Source organism: Heterocephalus glaber, unplaced genomic scaffold (assembly GCF_053883595.1).
Source record: "Heterocephalus glaber isolate CG9 unplaced genomic scaffold, H.glaber_assembly_v1.0 deba00001145, whole genome shotgun sequence".
Taxonomy (NCBI): Eukaryota; Metazoa; Chordata; class Mammalia; order Rodentia; family Bathyergidae; genus Heterocephalus; species Heterocephalus glaber.
In genome coordinates, this window is record NW_028258202.1 from 908,315 (window position 1) to 930,944 (window position 22,630).

The 22,630-nt window shown below is 43.7% G+C and overlaps 1 protein-coding gene across 9 annotated transcripts in view; it reads left to right on the forward strand.

Moving 5' to 3' along the window:
• Positions 1 to 16,125, forward strand: part of Nhsl2 (NHS like 2) — a 339,816-nt gene extending 323,691 nt beyond the window's left edge. For all 9 annotated transcript variants that reach the window (XM_087210539.1, XM_087210540.1, XM_021250562.2 and 6 more), the window contains 3 exons: positions 912 to 3,239; positions 5,597 to 5,729; positions 6,677 to 16,125. In XM_087210539.1, the coding sequence (XP_087066665.1) occupies positions 912 to 3,239; positions 5,597 to 5,729; positions 6,677 to 7,016 (2,801 nt within the window). In that variant the 3' untranslated portion in view covers positions 7,017 to 16,125. The remainder of the gene's footprint in view (positions 1 to 911; positions 3,240 to 5,596; positions 5,730 to 6,676) is intronic.
• The last annotated feature ends 6,505 nt before the right edge of the window (positions 16,126 to 22,630 follow it).

A 22,630-nucleotide genomic window follows, 5' to 3' on the forward strand; every position in this document is an offset into this window, starting at 1 on the left:
CAATCCTGGTGCTACAAAACAAAACCACAGACCAGGGCCAGGGATTTAGCTCAGTGGTTTTGCCACCTGCTGCGCAAGCGCAAGGACCAGAGTTCGATCCCCAGTACCAAAAACAAAAAAAAGCCAAAACCACAGACCAGGAAGCTAGAGATGTGAATTCTGGCCTCTCTACTTATTAACCCTGAGGCCTTGGCCAAGTTACATAACTGCTCTGAGCCTCAACTTTTTTCATCTGCAAATTGGGGGCGATGATACCAGCATAGTAGAGTCATTGTGAGTATTAGGGCCATTTATGTAATCTACTACCATATGCCTGGTATATAGTTGGTGTTCAACAAATGGTGGCTATTAATAATAATGCTGATATAACAATAATTGTGTATATGAGGGAACCTCTGAAGATTTGGAACATTTGAATGATTTCCTCACATCTGGTAATAAGTGACAGATGCCAAAAATGTAACCAGGCTCTTGGTGTTCCTGCTCTGGCATACTCCAGATTCACTGCTGGAGCCAAAAGCCACACTATGCGGTCCCTAGTCAGTTTCAAAGCCTTTGTTGTTATCTCAGAATTGACCAATGCTGAGGTCTGTGATGGTTTTAGGACCATGGCGAGAAAGTATAGGGAAAACCCAAGGTAGTTCCATATGATGCTTCCACTCTAAAATGGATCCTCAAAGCTTGAAAGTTTTTGGCAGCCACGTGGATGATTCAAGGACACTGTGTGACTCTGTGGTGATGAGCAAGAACCCAACTTGCCCAGGATCCTCATCTGTGAAAAAGAGAAACAAAGAAATTCTGACCAAGCTGTTGGCAAATGCTTTTTGGCAAAAAGTTGGTGCTCCTGTCTTGAAACAGCTGATGGGGGATCTCTTGCTGTACCACTAACCTTCTGTATTTCCCCCCTGCAGGTCACAGCAGCAGCCCAGCAGGCAGTGTGGATCTCTCTACTGCCTCACACGCCAGGCCCAGCCACTCAGCTCCACAAGGTGTTCATGGAAGAGTTGCCATTGGGCAGGAAGCTTGGTTCCCAAATCGCACCTCACCAGTCCTGAGAAATCTTTCTAGTGAGCCCGAAGACCCTCATCAGGCACTTAGTGACCTAGACCCTCCTGGCATGGAGAACATGGGAATGGTGTATAGCGTCCCTAGCTCTTGCAATGGGCCAAAAGAATCAACATTCTCTACTTCCTGGAAGGGAGATGCTTTTACCTACATGACTCCAAGTGCCATCAGCCAGAACAATCAAGTCAATGAAAGTGGAAAAAATCCTTCCTCGGGAAATTCTTGGGTCTCTGTGAACACACACCCACCTCTTGTTCCTAAGGAGGCAGCTACTCTCTTTGTTGCCTGTGATAACCCAGAAGGATGTAGTGGATTAGCCAGCTACTCTGAGCATCCTACTCAACAAGGGCAAGTACCAAAAAGACCCCAAAAGATTGGCCTTCTGACTAGTGGTACCTTGAGGCTGGAGACAGGCCCAGGTGGGGCCAATAGATTCAGGGAGCGGTCTCTGTCTGTGCCCACAGATTCAGGCATCACAGATGGGAATTATGATGAAGAGCAGAAGGCTACTGAGGCCTGTGCCCTGCCTTATGCCAGTACAAGCTCTGAGGGCAGCAACAGTGCTGACAACATTACTTCTCTCAGTGCTGAGCAAGAAGCTCGGCACAGAAGGCAGAGGTCCAAGAGTATATCACTCAGGAAGGCCAAGAAGAAGCCTTCCCCACCAACTCGCAGTGTCTCGCTGGTCAAAGATGAGCCAGTCCTCTTGCCAGAAAGTGAGTCTGCACTGCCTAAAGACCAGAGGCCAAGGAGCCTTTGCTTTTCCTTGGAACACCAAGGGCATCACTCATTCCACCCAGACACTCAGAGTCACCCAGCTGTGCCAGCCCTCAAAGATTCAGAAGGTGCACAGTTCTCCCACCACTGGTATCTAACTGACTGGAAGTCTGGTGACGCCTACCAATCCTTGTCCAGCTCTAGCACTGCCACTGGCACCACAGTCATTGAGTGCACCCAAGTTCAGGGTAGCTCAGAGTCCCTTGCCTCCCCTTCCACCTCCAGAGCCACGACGCCTTCCCAGCTCTCCATTGAGGTGGAGGCCAGGGAAGTCTCCTCTCCAGGAAGGCCTACTGGACTGATGTCACCCTCCAGTGGATACTCCAGCCAGTCTGAGACTCCAACACCCACTGTCTCCATGTCCTTGACCCTGGGCCACTTACCTCCACCAAGTAGCAGTGTCAGGGTACGTCCAGTGGTACCTGAGAGGAAATCATCATTACCCCCGACATCGCCAATGGAGAAAATGTCCAAGTCACGGCTGTCGTTTGACCTACCACTGACCTCTTCAACCACCCTGGATCTGTCTGGGATGAGTATCTCCATCCGAAGCAAAACCAAGGTGAGCCGCCATCACTCAGATACCAATTTTGGGGCCAAGCTGGCACAGAAAACTAGTCCCAACCAGCCGATCATGCCCATGGTTACTCAGTCTGACCTACGTTCTGTTCGCCTAAGGTCAGTCAGCAAGTCTGAGCCAGAAGATGACACTGAGAGCCCGGACTACACCGAGGAACCTGAAGCAGAAGAAGTCTTTGCCTTGCCAGAGAGAAAAGTGAAACCTCCCATAGCTGAGAAGCCTCCACTGGCCCGAAGACCCCCTAGCTTTGTCCACAAGCCACCATCTGTCCCTGAGGAATACCCGCTAACTTTTCCTACCTTGGCTATGACCCCCAAGAGCACCATTCAACATGTGAGACCGCTCCTCCAAGAAAGCTACACAGTGGTGCGGAAACCAAAGCCCCCTAGCTTCCCTGAGGGCAGAAACCCAGGGGAGCCAACACCCTCATCTCTTGTTTTCACGCCTTTTCCAAGTTCCTCTGGTGCTTTCTTCTCAGGAACACAGAGACTCCCCCAGGGAATTATGGAGGATGAGGGCCCCAAGATGAGAGCCTTACCTGAAAGAATTAGCCTCCAGAGCCAGGAAGAAGCTGAGAAAAAGACGGGCAAGATTCCACCTCCTGTACCAAAAAAGCCCAGCATGCTCTACCTGCCTCTCGCCTCCCCTGTAGCTCAGATGGAGTCCCATGTGGCAGAACCAAGGCTGCCTCTCAGCCCCATCATCACCCTGGAGGAAGATGCCAAGTGTCCTGCCACCGGCAGTGACCTGCAATTACATGGTAAAAGGACAACTTCAGCTCCACAGGCTAACAGAGAAAAGAAAGCAAGCTCTCCAGGTTAGTAAATTGTCTTCTGGCCTTTTCTTTCAACCCTAAGAAGGATGAAGGTGAGGAGGTACTGCCAGAGACAGAAGCAAATGCCCCAGAATAAGTATCCTCATCCTAGGATGACCAAATCGGTAGGGGCACCCCTGAAGCTTTGGGTTCCTCTAATAGGAATTGCAGGTTGGCCTTCTTGTCCTCGAAATCAGGAATGACCAGGGGCAGATCTGCAAGGCCAAGTCTAGTCAGTGTTTGCTACATGAGCAGTGACGATCCTTTGTGTGAGCTGCCTGTGCCCGGGGGAACGTGTGTTGATCTGTTTAAACTTTTAAGTTTAAATTACATTTGTGTTTTTAGTGATATTGCTTTATGAGTAGCTGCCTGTGCCCAAAAGTTCAAGCAATGTGTTATTATGCTTAAACTTTTAAGTTTAAACTGCATTTGTATTTTTTAAATGCAAGCTTAAAAAGGAAAGTCAACATTTAATTTGTTCTCACATTTTTCAAATATTTCTGAGTTTGTGAAGACTTATGGTAAATTAACATTTGTTGAACACCTGTGTGCCGGGGGTCTCCTCTGCCTGTGTAAATAGTGTTTTTAAGACTGTACTATTATTATTTTTTGACATTGAACTTGATTGATTAAAAAAAAGTCTGAGCCAGTGTACCCTTGGTTCAAGTGCTGAGGTAATGAAATCAAACTGGACTCTAGCACACTAGGACTTCAGGACCCCATCTACCCGGCCAGGAATGCATTCCCTACCCTAGGAATCCACCTCACTGTACCATGCTTTTTCATCAGCCACACTAAATTTACTTTCACTCATGGGACTCAGTACCTCCCAGACCAAGTCCCAGTGCTTTGGTAGGCTTGGAGGCTTCTGAAACAATGGGCCATGGTGCTATCCACAGCCTTTCTTAGTGCCTTGTAGTGGAAAGGGAGCTCACTTTCTTGGATGGTTTGAGGTTAGCTCTTTCTAGAACTGTAAAACTAGACCACTTAATGATCCTCATCCTTTTTGTTTGTTTCTGTGTCTTTGTTTTAATTGTAAAATACACATAACATAGCATTTACTATGTTAACCATTTTTAAATGTATAGTTTATTAGTGTTAAGAACATTTTCTCTGGTGAGCAACCAACCTCCAGAACTCCTTTCATCTTGAAAAAAATCAAAGTCCATATCCATTAAACAACCCCTCTTCCCAGGCTCTGGTGATCACCATGCTTCCTTTTGAATCTATGAATTTGACTTCTCTGAGTACTTCGTGTGACTGAAATCAAACAATATTGTCTTTTGTATGATTTGCTCATTTTATTTATGCTCACCCATATTTCTCATTCTTTTTGAACCTTTAACATCAAAATCTCATGACCTTTTTTTTTAAGCTGATTTGAATTCTCATTGTGACTAAGACAAGTGAACAAAGTTAGAGGGTATGCCTCAGCAGTAGAGCAATTGCCTAGGATGCGCAAGGCCTTGTGTGAGGAAGCATGTTCTAAAATAATCTGTGGGTATTTTTATTTATTTATATTTGCAGTGCTGGGGATGGAATAAAAATAAATAAATAAATAAATAGATAAATAAATAAAACAAAACAAGCAAGCAAAGTCAGGCATGGTGGTGCACACCTGTTATCCCAGCACTCTGAGAAGATGAAGCAGGAGGATCACAATTTTGAGCCCAGCCTGGGCAACTTTGTGACCTAACAAAACCCTGTCTCAAAATTTTAAAAAATGGAAAAAGGGCTGGAGATGTAGCTCAGTGCAAAGGACTTGGGTTCAATCTCCAGCACCACCACCACCACCACCACAAAATACCCACAGATTAATTTAGAACATGCTTCCTCAGACTCCACAGGTTCCCTCCAAGATTCAGACAGGTCCTCTTCTCTCCCACTGGATGAGAGTCATTGCTGCACTTGATCTTAACCAAAAGGCCATGAAGCGATAGAGTCATGGCTTTAGATTGCTCTTGGCTCTTTGGTTTTTAGAAAACGATGTATTCAAAATAAGAGGGGCTGGGTGTGTGATTCAGAAGTAGATCACTTGTCTAGCATGTATGAGGCCCTAGGTTCCATCCCCAATAGACCAAACATAAGCAAATAAATAAAAATAAAATGAGACTGCTCAGGCCACCTATTGCACTGAAAAAGGCATGGAAGATCAGGGACCTACAGCAGTCTTCACCACTTGGGCAGTCATTAAGCTTCTGAACTTCATGTTCTTCCTGTACGAAATGAAGACATTAAAATCTCTGCCCTGCTGCCCTTCCAGAGTTGCTTTGAACATCATGTGAAATAATACATAAAAACGAATGTGCTTTGCCCTATCTATTGTGGTCAAAGTCATTCCTTCTGGTTCTTATGCCTAGGGAGTCCTGTGGAACCAAGCACTGAAGAGAAAAGTTTAATCAGTGATAAAACTGCTGAATGGATTGCGGAGGAGGAGGATGATGTCTTTGTGGCTTCTCGCACAACTGAAGATTTATTTACTGTGATACACAGGTCTGAACCATTTTCCTTCATTCTAATTGCAATTGCCTTCTGTTTTTCTACTTAAAGAAAAACTGCTACTTCTGAGCAGTCATTAGAATTGCAACTGGAGGCTGTGTTCAGATACCCGCATATGTGAGCACAGTGCAGGGCCTCACATCTCAAATTCACTGACATCTTTGGGTAAAGAGGAGGATGGGAGAGAAAGGAAGGGGAGGACCAGGTGCTGAAAGAGAGGCCCCTCGTCTCCTAGCAACTGCTTGGCCTATTGTAGCTCCATCTGCTCTCTCACAGCTCTGTCTGCAGTTGGAGACATTTAACCCTTCGCAGAATTCCTTGTACCATAAAATTCCATCAAGAAGTGATGTGAGGCATTGGGCAGGATATCAAAATAGCAACTTAGGGAAAGGGGGAGCAGATGGAATGCAGGGGCACAGGCCAGGGCTTGATGGCAAGAAACCTGGAAGGAGCCTGGTTATCTGAGATGGAGCACCAGTTCAGAATAGGATCAGCCCCCAGGGGCTAGTCACTGAGCACTAGCCTTGACTCCTTAAATTTGTCCTCAGTCTTGGAACCCCAGCAAGATTGAGCCTGTAGGCACAAGCCAAGTGAATCCAGCTGTGGACATTGAAAGGCATGCGTAGCTGGGTGCACATGCCATGGTGGCACACACCTGTAGTCCTGGCTACTCGGGAGGCTGAAGCAGAAGGATCACTTGAGCCAAGGAGTTTAAGCCCAGCCTGAGCAACAAAGTGAAAGAGACCTCTTCTCAGAAAAGACAAAAGGAGGCTCAACTAGGGACCTGGGGGCTTAGAGGTGAGAAAGAAAGCCGGTCTACATGATGTGTGCAAGGCTGCCATAAGCACATTCTCAATCACACCCTTTAGCAGGAAGTTCTGTGAAACATTAGTAAATATCTGCTATCTGAATGCACTCAGACCAAGCTTTCTCTTATTTAGGTCCAAAAGAAAGCTGCTTGGCTGGAAGGAGCCTGGGGAGGGCTTTGCAAGCAGCCTACCAAGCTCTCACTCACCAGGAAAGAACATGGCCGATTCTCCCATTAGTGAGTCTGCTGCTGCCGCTGCTGCGACTACCACCTTGGGATCAAGCAGCAGTGCCAGTCTAGACATGAGCAGAAATGATGATTTCAAGGCCTTGCTCCAGAAGAAGGGAAGTAAGGCAACTCTGAGGTCCCGCCCCTCAGCAGCCGAACTGCTGAAGACCACTAACCCACTGGCTCGGAGAATCATTGCACAGTTTTCAAATGACTATGAAACCACCGATAACCCCAGTTCCTAAGCCCTGGCTTCAACAAGCAGGGCTTACTTACTGAACTTGAGATTAGGGGGGGATAGAAAGGGTTTGGGAAAGGAACCATGGAAATAACAAAGACCCTGCTGTTTTAGACATTAACTTACACTCTGGATGGCAGGAGAGAGGCCATTTCAATTAGAATTAAGATCATCAGGCACTTGAAACATCTTTGGACATTTTGCATATCCATACTTTCACCCTTGCCATGACTGAAAACCAAGTTTTTTCCTTTTCCTCCACTGGTGTGCACTAAAAAAGAAGAAATTCTTAGATGCAAGGGCTTATGTGCCACCTTTTCAATCTGTGTCCTGGCTGCTCCATCCCTGGCTCCTGTCACTGAGGAGCACAGTGGGAGAGCAGATCGGAGGTTGGCAACCTCTGGGAGTGAGGCAGAGGATGTCATTGCTGATTATTCACTTTCCTAGGGAGGACTTGATGGCCATATGTAGAAACACAGAAAGACACCAAGGCTCCCGAACCACGGTGGGACTCTCTTCCAGGGAGAGTTTTGCAGGTGTGCACTTGTTTCAGCATGGGGTTCATTGGATGACCTTTGTGGTACAAAAAAATGAATGTGACCCTGTCCTGAAACTTCATTCCTTTTTCAGTTTGATTGTCTACACGGAGATCAGGGTGATGTGTTTCAGTACATTTGTGGACTGACATTCCCCCCACCCCACTCCCGCCACTGCCCTATTAGATAGAAAAGGTCAGAACTGCATGGCTTTGAATGAACCAAGTTGAGCCAGCAAATGAGGCAGCCTTGTGGTCACTCACATCTGGCCAAGCAACTTGCACATGCGCCTTGAGGTCCTACAGGTGTCTACCAGGATCTATGCCTAGTTCATGCTGCATTCTAAGAATTCTCATTTCATTTGCATGTAACATTCATTAAAGGAAGTAATTAGCTGAAGGATCAGCATCACCAAAGGCTCAAGGAAGATAGAAAGTAAATTCATCTTGCTCCACACTATTCAATTCAGATAGAATTTTGTGGTTAATTGGATTTTGATTAAGGAAATCTGACTCTTCAAAAAACCAAGAACCTATAGACTAAAAGTATCTACCCAAAATCTAAAAGGCAGCTTTGCCAGTTGCCATGGCCCATAAAGCGCACAAAAATGGGCCACTTTTTGCTATTTACATTCTGTTTGACCAACTTTCAGTTAATTATGCTGGGAAAGAGTGAACAACCATTGTGACCCTCCTTCCCGTCCAAAGCTAATAGGCACCTAACTATTCTTGTCAGCTCAGTTTTCTAAAGACAGCAAGAGCAGTGACTCATTTGATTTCCATATGCCTGATTTCTGGGATCTTGGGGGTCAGACAGACAAAGCATTTAAAAAGACAACCTGCTGGGCTGGGGATTTAGCTCAGTGGTTCCACCGCCTGCCTCACAAGCGCAAGGTCCCAAGCTGGATCCCCGGGGAAAAAAAAAAAAAAAAAAAAAAAGCCAGGGATTTAGCTCAGTGGTTCCGCCGCCTGCCTCGAAAGCAGAAGGACCTGAGTTCAATCCCTGGTACCAAAAAAAACACACAAAAAAACAAAAACAAAAGACAACCTGCTGACCAATGTTGGAAAGTTCATTGCCTACTCATCCCCAGAGGCAAAAAGAAAAGTCAAATGAAATTGCAACTTGCTTTACAAAGAGTCTTCTCCAACCCCTTCCTCTTTCGCCACTGAAACCAACAGATTCATTTGCATCCAGGTTGCAGAGAGAGACAAGCAGATCTCAATTTTGGTAGGTCGTGTTTGTCATCAATGAGAAGCAAATGCTCAGCTCAACTACCCACACTCCAAGCAAACAAAACAGCTGAGAAGCCACACTGAGTTCTGAGAAGATGTGGGCTTCTCACATAGAAACCCCAGGCCTAGGCCTTTGGATGATCCAGTTCTGAAATCTAGATTCATGGGAACCACCCAGGCCCACCAACTGTCTTGCTATCAGCACTTCCCTTGAGTTAGAAAGAAGCCATTTAAAATAATAGATGAATAATAATGAAAGCCCAGTTGCTTTTGAAAGTATTTGAACTATTTGTTTTAACCAAGTTTCAGAGGTTTTGTCTGAAATAAAACAGATTCATTCCCAGCCTTAGTTTATGTGTGAATACCACACTTACCTGGCACAGACTCAGAATTCCAAAAGATAGAACCATTTTCCTCTGTAAGGAAATGAAGGAGCATTTATGCTTTTGTCTAATAAAATCAAGAGGCTGCCAGGGCCTTCTCCTTAGGAACAATTATGAATTACCTGTAGCTGAACTCTAAAGTTTGAGCGTCTGGGACTCACATAGTATAGGACCTCTGTTACTTCTGCTGAGTTTTTCTGGAAGCTTTTTATTTACTTCCAGTGGGTTTTTCCCTCTCCCCTCACATTGCTACCTCTGGAGATTTTCCCAAGATTCTAAAGCTGAACACCCAGAACCTCAATGTTTTTCAGTTACCTTTATTCTTATTTTCTTCTACAAAATTGTATGCCTGGAATTTTTAGAACATTTTCTGCATCGTTGCTATAGCCCTCACATGCCCACTGGTGTCCCCATTAGTTTAAGAGGATTTGGAACAGATTGTACAATCAAAAATAACACTGAGGACTAGAAATACTCATTTAATATTTTGCGTCAGTGCACCTAGTTCCAAACAAACAACCAAATCATAAAACTTCTAACAATCACTGATTAACAGAACACCAAGCATCTTTCCAACTCATAACACTCAACCTCTCTCTGCCCTCAATTATCGAAACACCAACTCTCTCTTCTACCTAGGCACTTACCAGAGTGTTTACTGCCTTCTGGGCCCACTCTGCCTGCCAAGACTGGAGAAGACAGCCCAAAAGCCCCTCTCTTGCAATCAGCACCTTCTCTGAAGGTTTTCAGAGAAGCCACTACTGCTGTTACTAGTAACAAGTAATTATAAGAATAATGTTTCAAGGTGAAATATACAAGAAGTTGGAGGGAAACAAAGTTGGCCCCAGGAGGTCAGCTTCCACTGCAGGCCGACACAATACCCTTGTTTCCCTCCACTTCCAACCAATAGAGCAGTTGGCTACGCTAGACTGGCTTCATTGGAGTCAGAAGTAGAGGGAGCCATCCTCAGGAGAGGCAGTGAATTGATATCTAAGAGTGCTTTCTAGTTGGTGGGTATTCATTACATATTTGTGGTTCAGATGTGGGCGATGGAGAGCAAGTTCTTGGTACAATAGCAAGCTTTGTTGGCATCTCTGCTTCCCGGGCTGGGCCTCCTGACTGGGCCTCCTCACTGGGCCTTCCACCTGGCCTCTCAGCCCCAATACCAATGAATTTTATCCCTAGCCAGCAGCTCGGTCATGAAGGAAACAAGGCCATAGGCAGCCAACTGGTCCACATTAGCTTAAAGACCACAAGTTGACCAGCTGATCTGGAAAAGTTACCTTGAATGTGCAAAGACAGGAGAATTTCAAAGGCTCTCCTAACAAGCATTTTGCCTGACATCCATTTTAACTAGGTAGACCACACAGATCCAATTTGCCATTTCTCTGTATCTGTCACTTTGAGCAGACCTGGCCATGCACCTGCTACCTTCCTCATTCCTGCACCAGCCCTGTGACTTGCACTCTGTAAGTAACATAAGTTTTCCTTTCTCCAAGTATCCTTCTTCTTATTGAAGACGGGAGTGACTCTGTTTCCAGACCAAATATTTAATTGCTATCTATTTTTCCATTCATTGCTAGAAGCCTTTGTATGCCTACTCATTAAAGAACCTCCAATATTTGAGGAAAACATAGTTGATTTCGAAGTTACCTGCTCCATATGGCAAGTTAGCACCCATTTCAATAGAGACATCCACAGGGACAGCTCTTCAGCAAATAGTGAATGAGTTGGAGGTCTGTCCCTAAGACCCTCAGTCTCCTTATTTATGCTCACTTTTTCCCCAGTCTTTGCATCCTAGCATAGATTCTCAGTGTCTCCTACTTTGTTCTCCTCCTCCCTAAGAAAGACATGCTCTCAGGCAAGGGATAAATTCATTTACTTTGAGATTATAAGGCTTAACGCTACCTCTTTTGAGGGTCACTTGCATTTGAACAGGGGAAAAGCCTTACGCCAAAGGAATGATGTTTTACTTGCAGAATATTAGACATCAACTAGTTGTAGAAGTGATTTTTTCACCATGGACAGGCCAGATTCCCTGACAGCTAACTCCAGAGCATAGAAAAGACCTTTATCAATGTGGTTAGTAACTGATGGTCAATTAAATTGTCCGAATAGTCAATATGGTTACTAATAAGGGACTCTCAGGAATGGCACTAAAAGCCACTGGGAAGGCCTAGATCATTCATATTGTACATTAACATGTTTACAAAAATAGAATTAATACTACTTAACATTTGAGTAAAAGAACACAAAGATTTAAGGAGTTTGTGAAAATGTGTCCTGTTTGTGAAAAGTGAAATATCTGATCCATGTCCAATCAACATCAGTCATCCAGTATTAGTAGTGATTATTTAACTTATTGGAGATCCAACTTTAATAAACCCAGGCCTCTGCTTCCCTGCCCAACCATTTACCTCTGTTATGTGCAATCACTTCAGCTTGATGTGAGAATGAGACCCATACCACAGCATCCAATTCCTTCAAAGCCTTCGTATGTATTTCAGCTATAAGTGACAAAGATATTAGGGATTTAAAAGGATGAGAGAGTGAGAAGGAGGTACAAAGAAGTGCCTTTGTCAAAGGGCAGCGAACAGTATAATGATTTAAACAATTATATGAAATAAGCAATGTTTTAGAATACTTGGAAATAGATTTATAAAAGACTACAGTAGAAAATGATTATGGATATATCTTTAGGGCACTTTTTATAAGTTTAGCAAAGAGAAACTTGCACGAGTAATGGGTTACATGAAATAGGTAATACTTTTGTTCAGTAAAGCTCAAAAATTTAGGCCAGTGGTTCCCAGGACCAGCGACAGCAGCAATCCTGGTATGTGTCTGTCTGTGTGCGTGCATGCATATGTGCGTGAGTGTGTGTGTGTGTGTTTTCCAATGATACTACTCTTTGAAGCCCCTGAATCACTATAGCCGGGGCTCCATCTGATCCCAACCTTTCCCATTGTTTGAGCTGTCATTACAGTGATCAATCTCTGACCAAGAGATGTACTATAGAATCATCATGTTGGTCAGGCACATATTTGTTTGGTATTAAGAAATTATTAGATTGAATCAACTCTGCAATCAATTCAATCCACAAAACCTTTGGTTTGACTTAACTACCACATTTGGCCTGGTTTAAGTTCTTAAAATGTTTTTAACTCACAACTAGAAAAAAGGGAAAGGTGTTTGACTCGTTTGGTATTACCAACCCTTAAATACTCATCCTCATCATAGTGGTTATTCTCCGGGAGGGCTCTGGCAGAAGTATAATTGATTTTAAGGTTTTGCCTAAAGAGGGGAATTTGATAGCAACAAACTCCACAACAAAATCTGAACCAGAACAAGCAGTTAACCCCTCTCAGCTTCTTTGTAATGCCAAGCTTTATAGGAATTTGATTCTGTATGTGGTCTTGAGCTTTTCTTAATGTCCAATTTTATAAAATGTTATGCATGCAAATGCAGCATTGTGCTCATTGTACCAGTCACCTTAAACCCGTTCCTTCTTTCGTGTGTATGATGGTGAAGAAATACCAATATGTATGTTCTGATGTCTCCTGATTAATTGTAAATTACAAACCTTTTCATTAATTTTTAAATGAGACATATTTACTCTGGCTAGTAGTTACACTTCTATTCTTTTTATTATATTTCGTTGCTACTTTTTTCTACTGACTCCAAAGCTTACTTTGGGGAATATTTCTCATTTCTAGATTGTTGTATTTCTCTTATTTGGATATTTATCTATAGTCACAGAATGTTAGAGCTGGAAGGGACCACCCGCTCTCATTTTGTAGATGAGGAAACCTAGGCCAGAAAAGGTCATATAGCTTACCTAAGGTCATGTAGTGAGTCAGAGGCAGGACTTAGCCTCAGTTTCAGGTCTCCTGCCCCTGGGCCTAGTGTTTTGCCATTTAAAGCACTACATCTGCAGAAGATCCACAGCTGGCTTCTACTTTTTGACTTATGAATTTCCCAGGGTAAAAAAATATTTCTTTAAAGGAAAAGTGCTCAAGAGTTCTTTAGTTCATGAATCCAAAGATAAATCTAATTTTCTGTTTAGAAACTTTCACTCCACATTCAGTATCTGTGCCCTACTTTGTACAATGGATGTTTCCCTAAAAGTTGTGTGAAAAATGAATTTTTACAGATCAAATTTCATTTTTTAGTAGAAGAAGCTTCCCATGTCAGAGAATCTTCTAGGGACTTCTTCTGAAAAACTAAGACTTCCTTTGTCATTGTCCCTTAATATCTCTACTTAATTTTTAGTGGTACAGTATATTTTCTATTTAGTGTTTATTTAAAGTAGGGCAGACCAATATTAGCTTTCCTAGAATCTACTTTAATCTTCCCTTCTTAATCTTTTTGGGATTTGTTTTTTTTGTTGTTGTTGTTGTTGTTTTGGTACCGGGGATCGAACTCGGGACCCTGCACTTGCGAGGCAGGCGGTGGCACCACTGAGCTAGATCCCTGGCCCAAATCTTTTTGAGAAATTTTCAGACTGTTAGATGCTCATGAGATACTCAATTTGTTCTAGAAATTTCACCTAGCTTAATATTTTGTCAATCCCTGGGCTCAAACAGTAGCAGAGGTAGTTCCCTAATCAGTCCTAAGCTCTGTATGCAGTCTCTTTTCAAGAACATTCTTTGCCTAATGTTCCTTGGTGAGGCTTTCCCTAGCTATTCTTGGGCCTCTTTCCATAGTTCATGCATAGATATGACTATTTTGTTGACTTGCAGTCTGGGCACACTGAGGACTGTGTTGGTCATATTGAGTAGCTTTTCCCATTATTTCCACTGTTGTCCTGCTTTTCCTGGACCTCTTCTGGTTTCCCTCTTGAGGCATGTTCAGACTTCTCACTAGAGATTGGTGGGTGTTCCCCATCATCTAGACCAGAGATTGACACTTTTTATGCAAAGTGCCAGACAGTAACTGTTTTAGGCTTTGTGGGCCACATAGGGTCTCTGTAACATATTCTTCTTGGCTGTTACCATTTGTTTGTTCATTCGTTTTATGACACTTGGAATATGTAAAAACCATTGTCAGCTCATGGCTGCGACTGATTTGGCCCATTTGTCATTGTTTGCTGACCTCTGATCTAGACTATCTTCTGGGACAGGCATTTCTATGACTTGCCCCATGTGATGAGTGGGTTGTGTACCTGATGATGTGGCTCATTGCCCTCATATCTACAGCACGGTTTCTGTAGTCTGAGCATGCAGGGCCAGGTGGAGGGTGCCATAGTGTGTCACTCTGGGGCCTCTCCCTTCCCTCAGATTACTGACTACCTTGGTGTAGAAACCCTCGTTCTTTTCTTGGGACCTGTCCTCGTTGTCCAACATGCTGCTGCCTCCCCAGGTACGCGGTAAACTGGTAGGAAAGAGTGAATTTCTGAATTTTATTATTTCTTTTGTCTGGTCATTGCTCCCCCTACCCTGTCCTGCTCCATAGTGCCATCACAAGTTTAAGTCTGCCATTGGAAATTTTGGTAGCACAGGCCACAAAGATTCCAGTCTGTAATTTCCTAGAGAGATCATCAGCTTTCCTGGTCCCAAAAGCTGGCTTTAAAGCCCATGCCCATCTGTCTGCTTTCTTAAATGGCTGGATCTTGCACAAGACAGAGTACTCAGTGCCAGCAGGAAAACCAATGAGGTGCAATCTTGTGCCCACAGTTTTTCCCTGCCTCCTGGGCCCCAGACCTCTGGAGTGGGCTCCTTTGGATGCCCCGTGGAACAACACAACCAGCAGGTACTCAGCACACCACCTCCTGTTTCTGAGCCTTTAAATTGATTCTCTAAAGCTTCTTCACTTCTCTCTCCATTCTGCTCCCATCTAAACTCTTCATGTTACTTGAAGGTCACGGTCACATTTTCACATTCACTTGTGTAAATAGGGATATCAGTGGATGTGGAGGTATGTGCCTATGTGTATGAGTGTGGTTTCTCTATCTGGAATGTGAAGACCACATTCGCTAATGTATCACATTCATGGGTGCACACACATGCAAGCAGACATGCACCATCCAGCAGTCTCATTGACCCCTCTGGTCCAGGGCCAGGTCTGGTGGGACTGGTCAAGGAGAAGGGAATGGTGGGGCCCCTGGGGTGTGTCCCTTTTTCTTGCCTTTTGAGGCCTTTTTCTTTCAATTGGCTTGTGCTGGCTCTTCTCCAGGGAGACATTTGAAGAAACTCCTCGGTGGCACTTCTGGACAGGGCAGCATACAGTGAGCCAGGACTTCAATTCCAAGTGGACTGAGCTACTCAGACACATCTCTCAGGCTGCAGCTTTTCCTAGCTCAGCACATTTGCTTCTTAGGACCTTTAGTTCAATTTCTGTCATTTGAGCCCAGGGATCAAATTTTTACTGAAATCTAAATTTTAAAAAATCAGATACATGAGTAACATCCAGGATTTCCCTATTTCAAAGCACCCATGAAACAGTTCCTTTCTGCCTTCTGTTTAGGGTTTCCAGAAGTAGTAAAGGAAACCAGGTTGTGCCTTGGATCCTATAGCAGTGAAAGTACTTCCCTTGCCAAAAGCAAAATGAGGACTGAGCACTGGCCAGTCCTGTGCAGACAGGAGGTGGACTTCTGCTAAGTTAGCACTTACCCTCCGTGCTTACTGAGCACCAATAATGCACTTAAGACACACAAGGGAGATAGGAGTTTATAGACCAATGTCCTAAACTGGAAGACGGAGATAAGATGAGATTGTGTCCCTGGATTAAAATTCAAGAAGAAGCAGAAACAAGGCGAGATCACAATCCTAGTCTATGTAGGAGTCCAACACAAAATGGAAGAAAGCCCTCTGTGGGGTGATATTACACAGAGTTTTCTTGTCTCTTCTTTTTCTTTTATTTTTTAAAAGTATTTCTTACTGGCTTACTACCAGCAATTGAACTATGCTCTTTATATAGCTAGAGCTGTTTGTGTCTTCTTAAAATAAACTTTTTTTGTGTTAAAATCATCTTATGTTTCACACTCTGGTTTTCATTGTAACAATGATGCCTTTATTCAGACATTAAAACCCAGATCATGGACATGTTTTAACAACCACATATGTGTTACCAAACTAAGCCCATTTTGCCCATCCACCAATATACCATCCACTGAAATGTCAAGTTTTGCAAAACAGAAAGATTTTATTCATGAACCATCCAAGCATGAGGAGATAGGATACCCTCTGACGTCAACGGTCACTCATTGGACATCTGTGTACAAGGGAAGAGCTGGTGGTTTCAACAAAAACAGCCTTCAAGTCCCTGAAGAGTAAACTAGGCAACCATTATAATCATGACCCACATGTCAGAGATGTTATCTACAGCAGAGTGGTGAGAGAAAGCCAGGTGTGGCGGTGCAAGCCTGTAATGCCAGCACTCTGGGAGGCTGAGGCTGGAGGGTCACAAATTCAGGCTCAGCCTGGGCAATTTAACAGCTCAGCAAGATCCTGTCTCAAAATTTAAAAAGGGCTAGGGATGTGGCTCAGTTCAAAGGCCCTGGATTCAATCCCTAGAACCACAAGAGAAAAAAAAAAGATGGTGGAGAGCCTAATAACATATTTGCTCAGTTATGTGACTTTCAAAACTACTGATTTTTAAAGTCAACTAAAAGCAAGTGAACAGGCATGGTGGTGCATCCCTGTAATCCCAGCACTCTGGGAGTCTGAAGCAGAAGGAACACAAGTTCAAGCCCAGCCTGGACAACTTAGTGACTTAGATCCTGTCTCAAAATAAAAAATGAAAAAGGGCTAGAGATGTAGCTCAATGTGAAGGCCTTAGGTTCAATCCCCAGTACTGAAAAGAATTAATAAAAATAAAAGCAAGTGAATCTAGAGAGTTTATTCAGGTCTTCCTTAGTTTTATGTGAGGCCCACACACATTGGATTTGATGCTCACAAACCCCTCAGAGCCCCAAACAAACACATGGCACACAATGTCTTGCAGAAACCTAGCGGGCCCAACCATGGCCATAAGATCTGAGCAGATAATTCATTTTCAAGGACTTCATTTCTAGTACTCAAGTTCAGCTTCTCATGGAGTGGACGAGGTGGCAAGGCTCTGGGGAAGTGGGCAGCCATCATCATGCTCCTGCCAGGGAGGAGGTGGCCTTCCCAACTGTCTTCCTTCTTTGGTCTCTGGCTCAATAAAACCACCCAAAAAAGCAGATCAGACAAAGTCTGGCCAGGTGCAAAAGTACCCAGACCAGATGTGGCTCGGGTCACTTCCATTCATCAAAAAAGGTATGGTCCCACCACACACGTAATAGCTATATGCGAGAGTAATCTTGACCCAGCTCCTTGCACCCCCCCATTCCCTTCTCTCCAAGCCTTAGCTTGTGTCCCTGATGCCACCAGGCTCCTTTTCCAAAGAGACGTAAGAGAACTGAAAACAGCCTACAAAGCAAACACGAAGGAGAAGGGCCTGGGCTGCGCACAGACAATAGCAGGTGTTAAAATTGAAGATAAAGGTCAGAGAAGAAAGCTGGCTGTACCAGAGCCTCCTGGCAGGCATTGTGTCAGGGGACTCTGAAGTTCAAGATCTGGGGTTCACCCTGGAAATCTCGGGACCTTCTTTGGCCACTACACCATGAGTTGATGATGCTTTTAGGAATTGGCCCGCACTGACCAAACTCGCCAAATACATGGAAAAGGCAGGTCTTGCTTTAGTAACTAACAAAGAGAGAGTGCACCTTTCAAGCAAAGGCCGTAAATGGAGGCCTGCATGCTGAACTGAACACACATTGTCTGGAATATAGGGTTGGCTACTTTTAAAAAATTTTAGATAGGGTGAAGCAAGAGGGGTAAGGTGGCACACACCTGTCACCCCAGAGATCTGGGAGGCTGAGGCAGGAGGACTGAGAGTTCGAGGCCAGCCTGGGCTACCTGTCTCTTTTTTTGTTTTGTTTTGTTTTGGTTTGGTTTTTTGAAACAGGGTCTCATTCAGGCTAGCCTTGAACTCACTATGCAGCCCATACTGGCCTTCGAACTCATGGCGATCCTCCTGCCTCAGCCTCCTGAGTACTGGGATTACAGGCATGCACCACCATGCCAGGCCTGTGTCTTTTAAAAAATATATAAAAATGCACACATAAAATGTAGGTGGGGCAGGATCTCTCCAACTTACCCTACCACTCCCTGATGCGTCAAACCCAACCACTTCATTCCCTAAAAGCATTTCAGCCAGTGACCCTTACATTAGGGGCACCCCAGGAAGCAGACTCTGAGATGGAGTTCATCATCGTGCAAGATGCTTCCAAGGGAATGCCTCAGGATCCATATCTGTTGAAGAGGGAAAGAAACAAGTGTGGGCAGGAGATGAAGCAGGTGCAGCAAACTCCTAGGGCACAACAGTGTTAGCCATTGCACGTGTGTGTTGTATGTGCGTGTCATGTGTGGTCTCACTGGTCTGTGTTACTACTTGTGGGTATGAACCATAGTCCCATTTATGTCAGTTTGATAAGTGGTCTTTTAGTGGGCCAAAGAAATATACAGTGAAACTTGATCTATTTTTTAAAAATTAAATTTGTGTATTCATTTGAAGGACACACTTAATGTATAAAAATAATGCTCCTAATTTGCTATACCAGCCTACAGTTTTTTAATGTGATTTTTTTCATTTTTTCCAGTAGTAGAAAAGTGGGAAAGCAAGTTTGATATTTTTGTAAGATAATTTATTTGAGGATTCATGTTCCCTATTAGACAACCATGACCTTTTCTCTTTGCCTTTATAAATGTAAATAAGCAACCTTTCACATGTTTAGCGACTGTTAAAAGGGTCTAGAATGTAGATGCCTCATCTAGCCGGCTGAAATAAAATTTTTAAAACTCAAATGTAAAAATATATATATATTTTAAGGCCTTGGGGTGTAGCTCAGTTAGAGGGAGGGAGGGAGAGAGAGAGAGAGAGAGAGAGAGAGAGAGAGAGTGAGAGAGAGAGAGAGAGACAGAGACAGATTTTGTTTGTTTGTTTGTTTTTCCCTACCCGGGATGGAATTTGGGTCTTTGCGCTTGCGCAGCAGCAGGAGGCGAAACCACTGAGCTAAATCCCCTGCCCAAGATATTAAAAAATAACAAGAAGGAGGCCTGGGGATTTAGTTCAGTGGCACCGCGCCTGCCTCGCAATCGCAAGGTCCTGAGTTCAATCCCCAGTACAGCAAAAATAAATAAATAAATAAATAAATAAATAAATAAAGGACAAGTAGGAAATACCCAGGATGCTGGCCAAGCTGTTTTCTGACCTGTGTGGTGGACACACTGTTGTTCACTTGTAACAAGTTTTACAGGTGTACAAAAAAACTGGATACTGGTTTTAAGCACTTTTCTTTGTGTTATATTTTACATTTAGGCTTTTTTTTTTCAGTGCTTGGCACCAAACCCAGGGTATTGTACATGCTAAGCAAGAGCTCTACCACTGAATCACATCCCCAGCCTACATTTAGACATCTCTTAAAAACCGAGGATATGGGCTGGGGATATATCTCAGTGTTATAGCACTTATCTAGCATGCACTAGACCCTGGGTTTCATCCCTAGTACCACCCCCCAAAAAATCTGAATTGTAGCAAATCTCAGAGAGGCTACAGAAAAAGGAAAAAGAATCTTTTTAGGAAAGAGACAGGGAAGGAGCAGTCAGAGGCAGGCAGCAAGAGAGCAGGGCATTAAGGAAGCTCAGAGAAGAAGCTTCCAAATGTCCAAGAAGAGTGAAAAATGTCATCCCTTATTCACCCTTGCTCTGTAGGACACATCAGAGCAGGGCTGAGAGTCACTGGCCTGTGTCCTTGCAGTCATAACAAGAATACTCTTGCACAATGAAAAAAAATGAGCAGAAACACAAGCAGACAAGAAGAAATACTATTAAGAGGCAGACATATGGGAAAATGTCTACTCTCCCTAATGAGCAAAGACATACTCCATTTAAAAAACTGAATGGCCAATTTTTTTGCCAATTATAGTAACAAAAAATAAAGAGAAGTGGAAGAAATTACAATATGAAAGGCTGGAAAGAGTATCAAATTGATGCGTGGTTACTGGCTGCTAACACATTGAATAAATACCACCCCCTGAAAATATAATCTGACAAAATGCACCAGGAAATTTTAAATGCTCATGCCATTTTACTCAGTAATCCTACTTCTGGGAATCTATTCTAGGAAAATAATGCAGAGGAAAGCAAAGGCTATATGACTGAATCTAGAAGGAATTCCTATACCTCTTTCCAGCCCTGCCCACTGCCCTGAGCTGTGTATCCACTGGTCCACTTGGCATCAATGCTTGAATGTCTAGCAAGCCATTCAGATTTCATCTACATAAAGCATAACCATTAATTTCTCTGTTCCTTTCATACTTGCTCTTTCTCAAATCGTCACCATCCCAGTATATGGCATCACCATTCATGCAGCCGCTGAATCTCCAAATCTAGGAGTAATGCCCGATTCTTTCCTTTAGCTCACTGCCTGCTTCCAAATCACCACTCAATCCAATATCCAAAATATAACCAAAGGTTTCCCACTTCTACCCCCTCCATAGTTGCCATGTGACCCATACCCCTGTCCTTTCCACCCTTTCTGCCTTCCTCTTTGCTTCATTCCAATCTTTTCCTCACACAGCAGCCAGAATAGTTTTTTGGTTATTTTGTTTTTGAGATGGGGGTCTCACTAGGTTTCCCAGGCTGGTCTCAGACTTTTGGGGTCAAATCATCATTTTACCACAGCCTCTCAAATAAGTGGGGCTACAAAAGCATACCACTACATTCAACCTCAGAATAGTTTTAAAAAATAAAATCCACCAGGCATGGTGACACATGCCTGCAATCCCAGCTACTCAGAAGACTGAGGCAAGAATATCATAAGTTTGGGCCCAGCCTGGGCAATTTAGCAACTTAGCAAGATCCTGTCCAAAATAAAAAAAATTTTAAAAAGGTCTGAGGACATAGAGCTCAGTGCAAAGGTGCTGAGTTCAATCCGTGGTACAGCAAAATAACAATAATAATAATAAATGGGGCTGGAGACATAGCTCAGTGGTAGAGTATTCTTGGGTTTAATCACCACTGCTACAAAGATTTTAAACTGTAATGTATATATGCCTCTTTATTAGGTAATATCTGGTGATAGATGTAAAAACCACTGATTTTTAAATCTCATGTCTTGCTGGAATCAAACCCAGGGCCTTACACGTGCTAAGCATATACTCTACCATTGAACCAAACCCCTACCCCCCAAGCTCTGTGATTATATAGTGCTGACTATATTGACATAGTATCTGCAATAATTATGAAATCTATTATTTCTCTTGATGACAGAGTCACAAGTAATTCTGCAATCAGCATGGCAAAACAGAATTTTAAAAGTTAGATTTTTTTTTTCCTTCAGAGAAGCAGCTTTTCCAAACTTCCTCAGGTCTAGGGCACAAACACCATTCTGTTCTCTCTTCAGCCCAGATGAGTGGACAGACTATGCAGATGCTGGTACCAGGAGGTCAAGGTCCAGTTTTCTCTGCACAGGAAAGGGAAGGAGTGGAAAAAGGGCTAGAAGGATGAAGTCGGCTTGGGGTCGTCTACTGCCTCATTGTATTCCCTCTCCCTGCTCTTCCTTACTGTAAAAGATTTTTGCACACCTGAACGCAGTGAAATGGTGATTTGAGGCAAATGAGACCCCTCCAACTCCTTGCAGCCGACTTTGAATAAAGCTTTTTTCTTTTTCACCAAAAACAAATGGCCTTTTTTGTTTGGTCAGCAGCGAGCAAGCAGATCTGAGTGAATGGACTTGTGTGGCCACTGACAACTCTGCTTCACTCCATGTTGGGCTGGTTTCTATTTCTTGGAAGCAACAAATTCTCTTCATGCTTGAGGTCTTTACACTTGCTGTCTCTCCTACCTAGAGCACTCTCCTTCCCTCCTGGTTAGGTCTCAACCCCAAAGTCACCCCCCAAAAAGCTTCTGTGATCTGCCCCTCTGTGTTGGTTACTTTTCTTATTGGTAAGACAAAATACCCAATACCCAAAGTTAAAAGGGGAAAGGTTTATTTAGCGCACAGTTTGTAGAGGCTTCAGTCCATAATCAGTTGGCTCCAAGGCAGGGTGGCACATGGCAGTGGGGCAACAGTTCATGGCAGACTGACACAAGGTAGCAAAAACAACAAGCAACCTTAACAATGTCTTCCGGCCCCTTTTATCTTATCCAGACTACTTACAGTTGTTAGCACTCACACCCTTAATCCTAGTGCCCTTGATCCTAGCATTGCACCATGAATCAATTCCAGCATCACACAATCTAGATCCAGCCACCCTAGAAAAAAACCCACCTATGACTGCATGAGGCTTTGAGGGCTAAACAAGCCATAACATTCCGCCCCTGGCCTGCCAGACTCATGCACATCCCTTTATGCAAAAAGCATTTAGTCCATCTCTAAGAGTTGCCAAAGTCCTAACATATTCAGCATTGCTGACAAGTCCAAGTCCAAAGTCTCTTCTGAGATTTA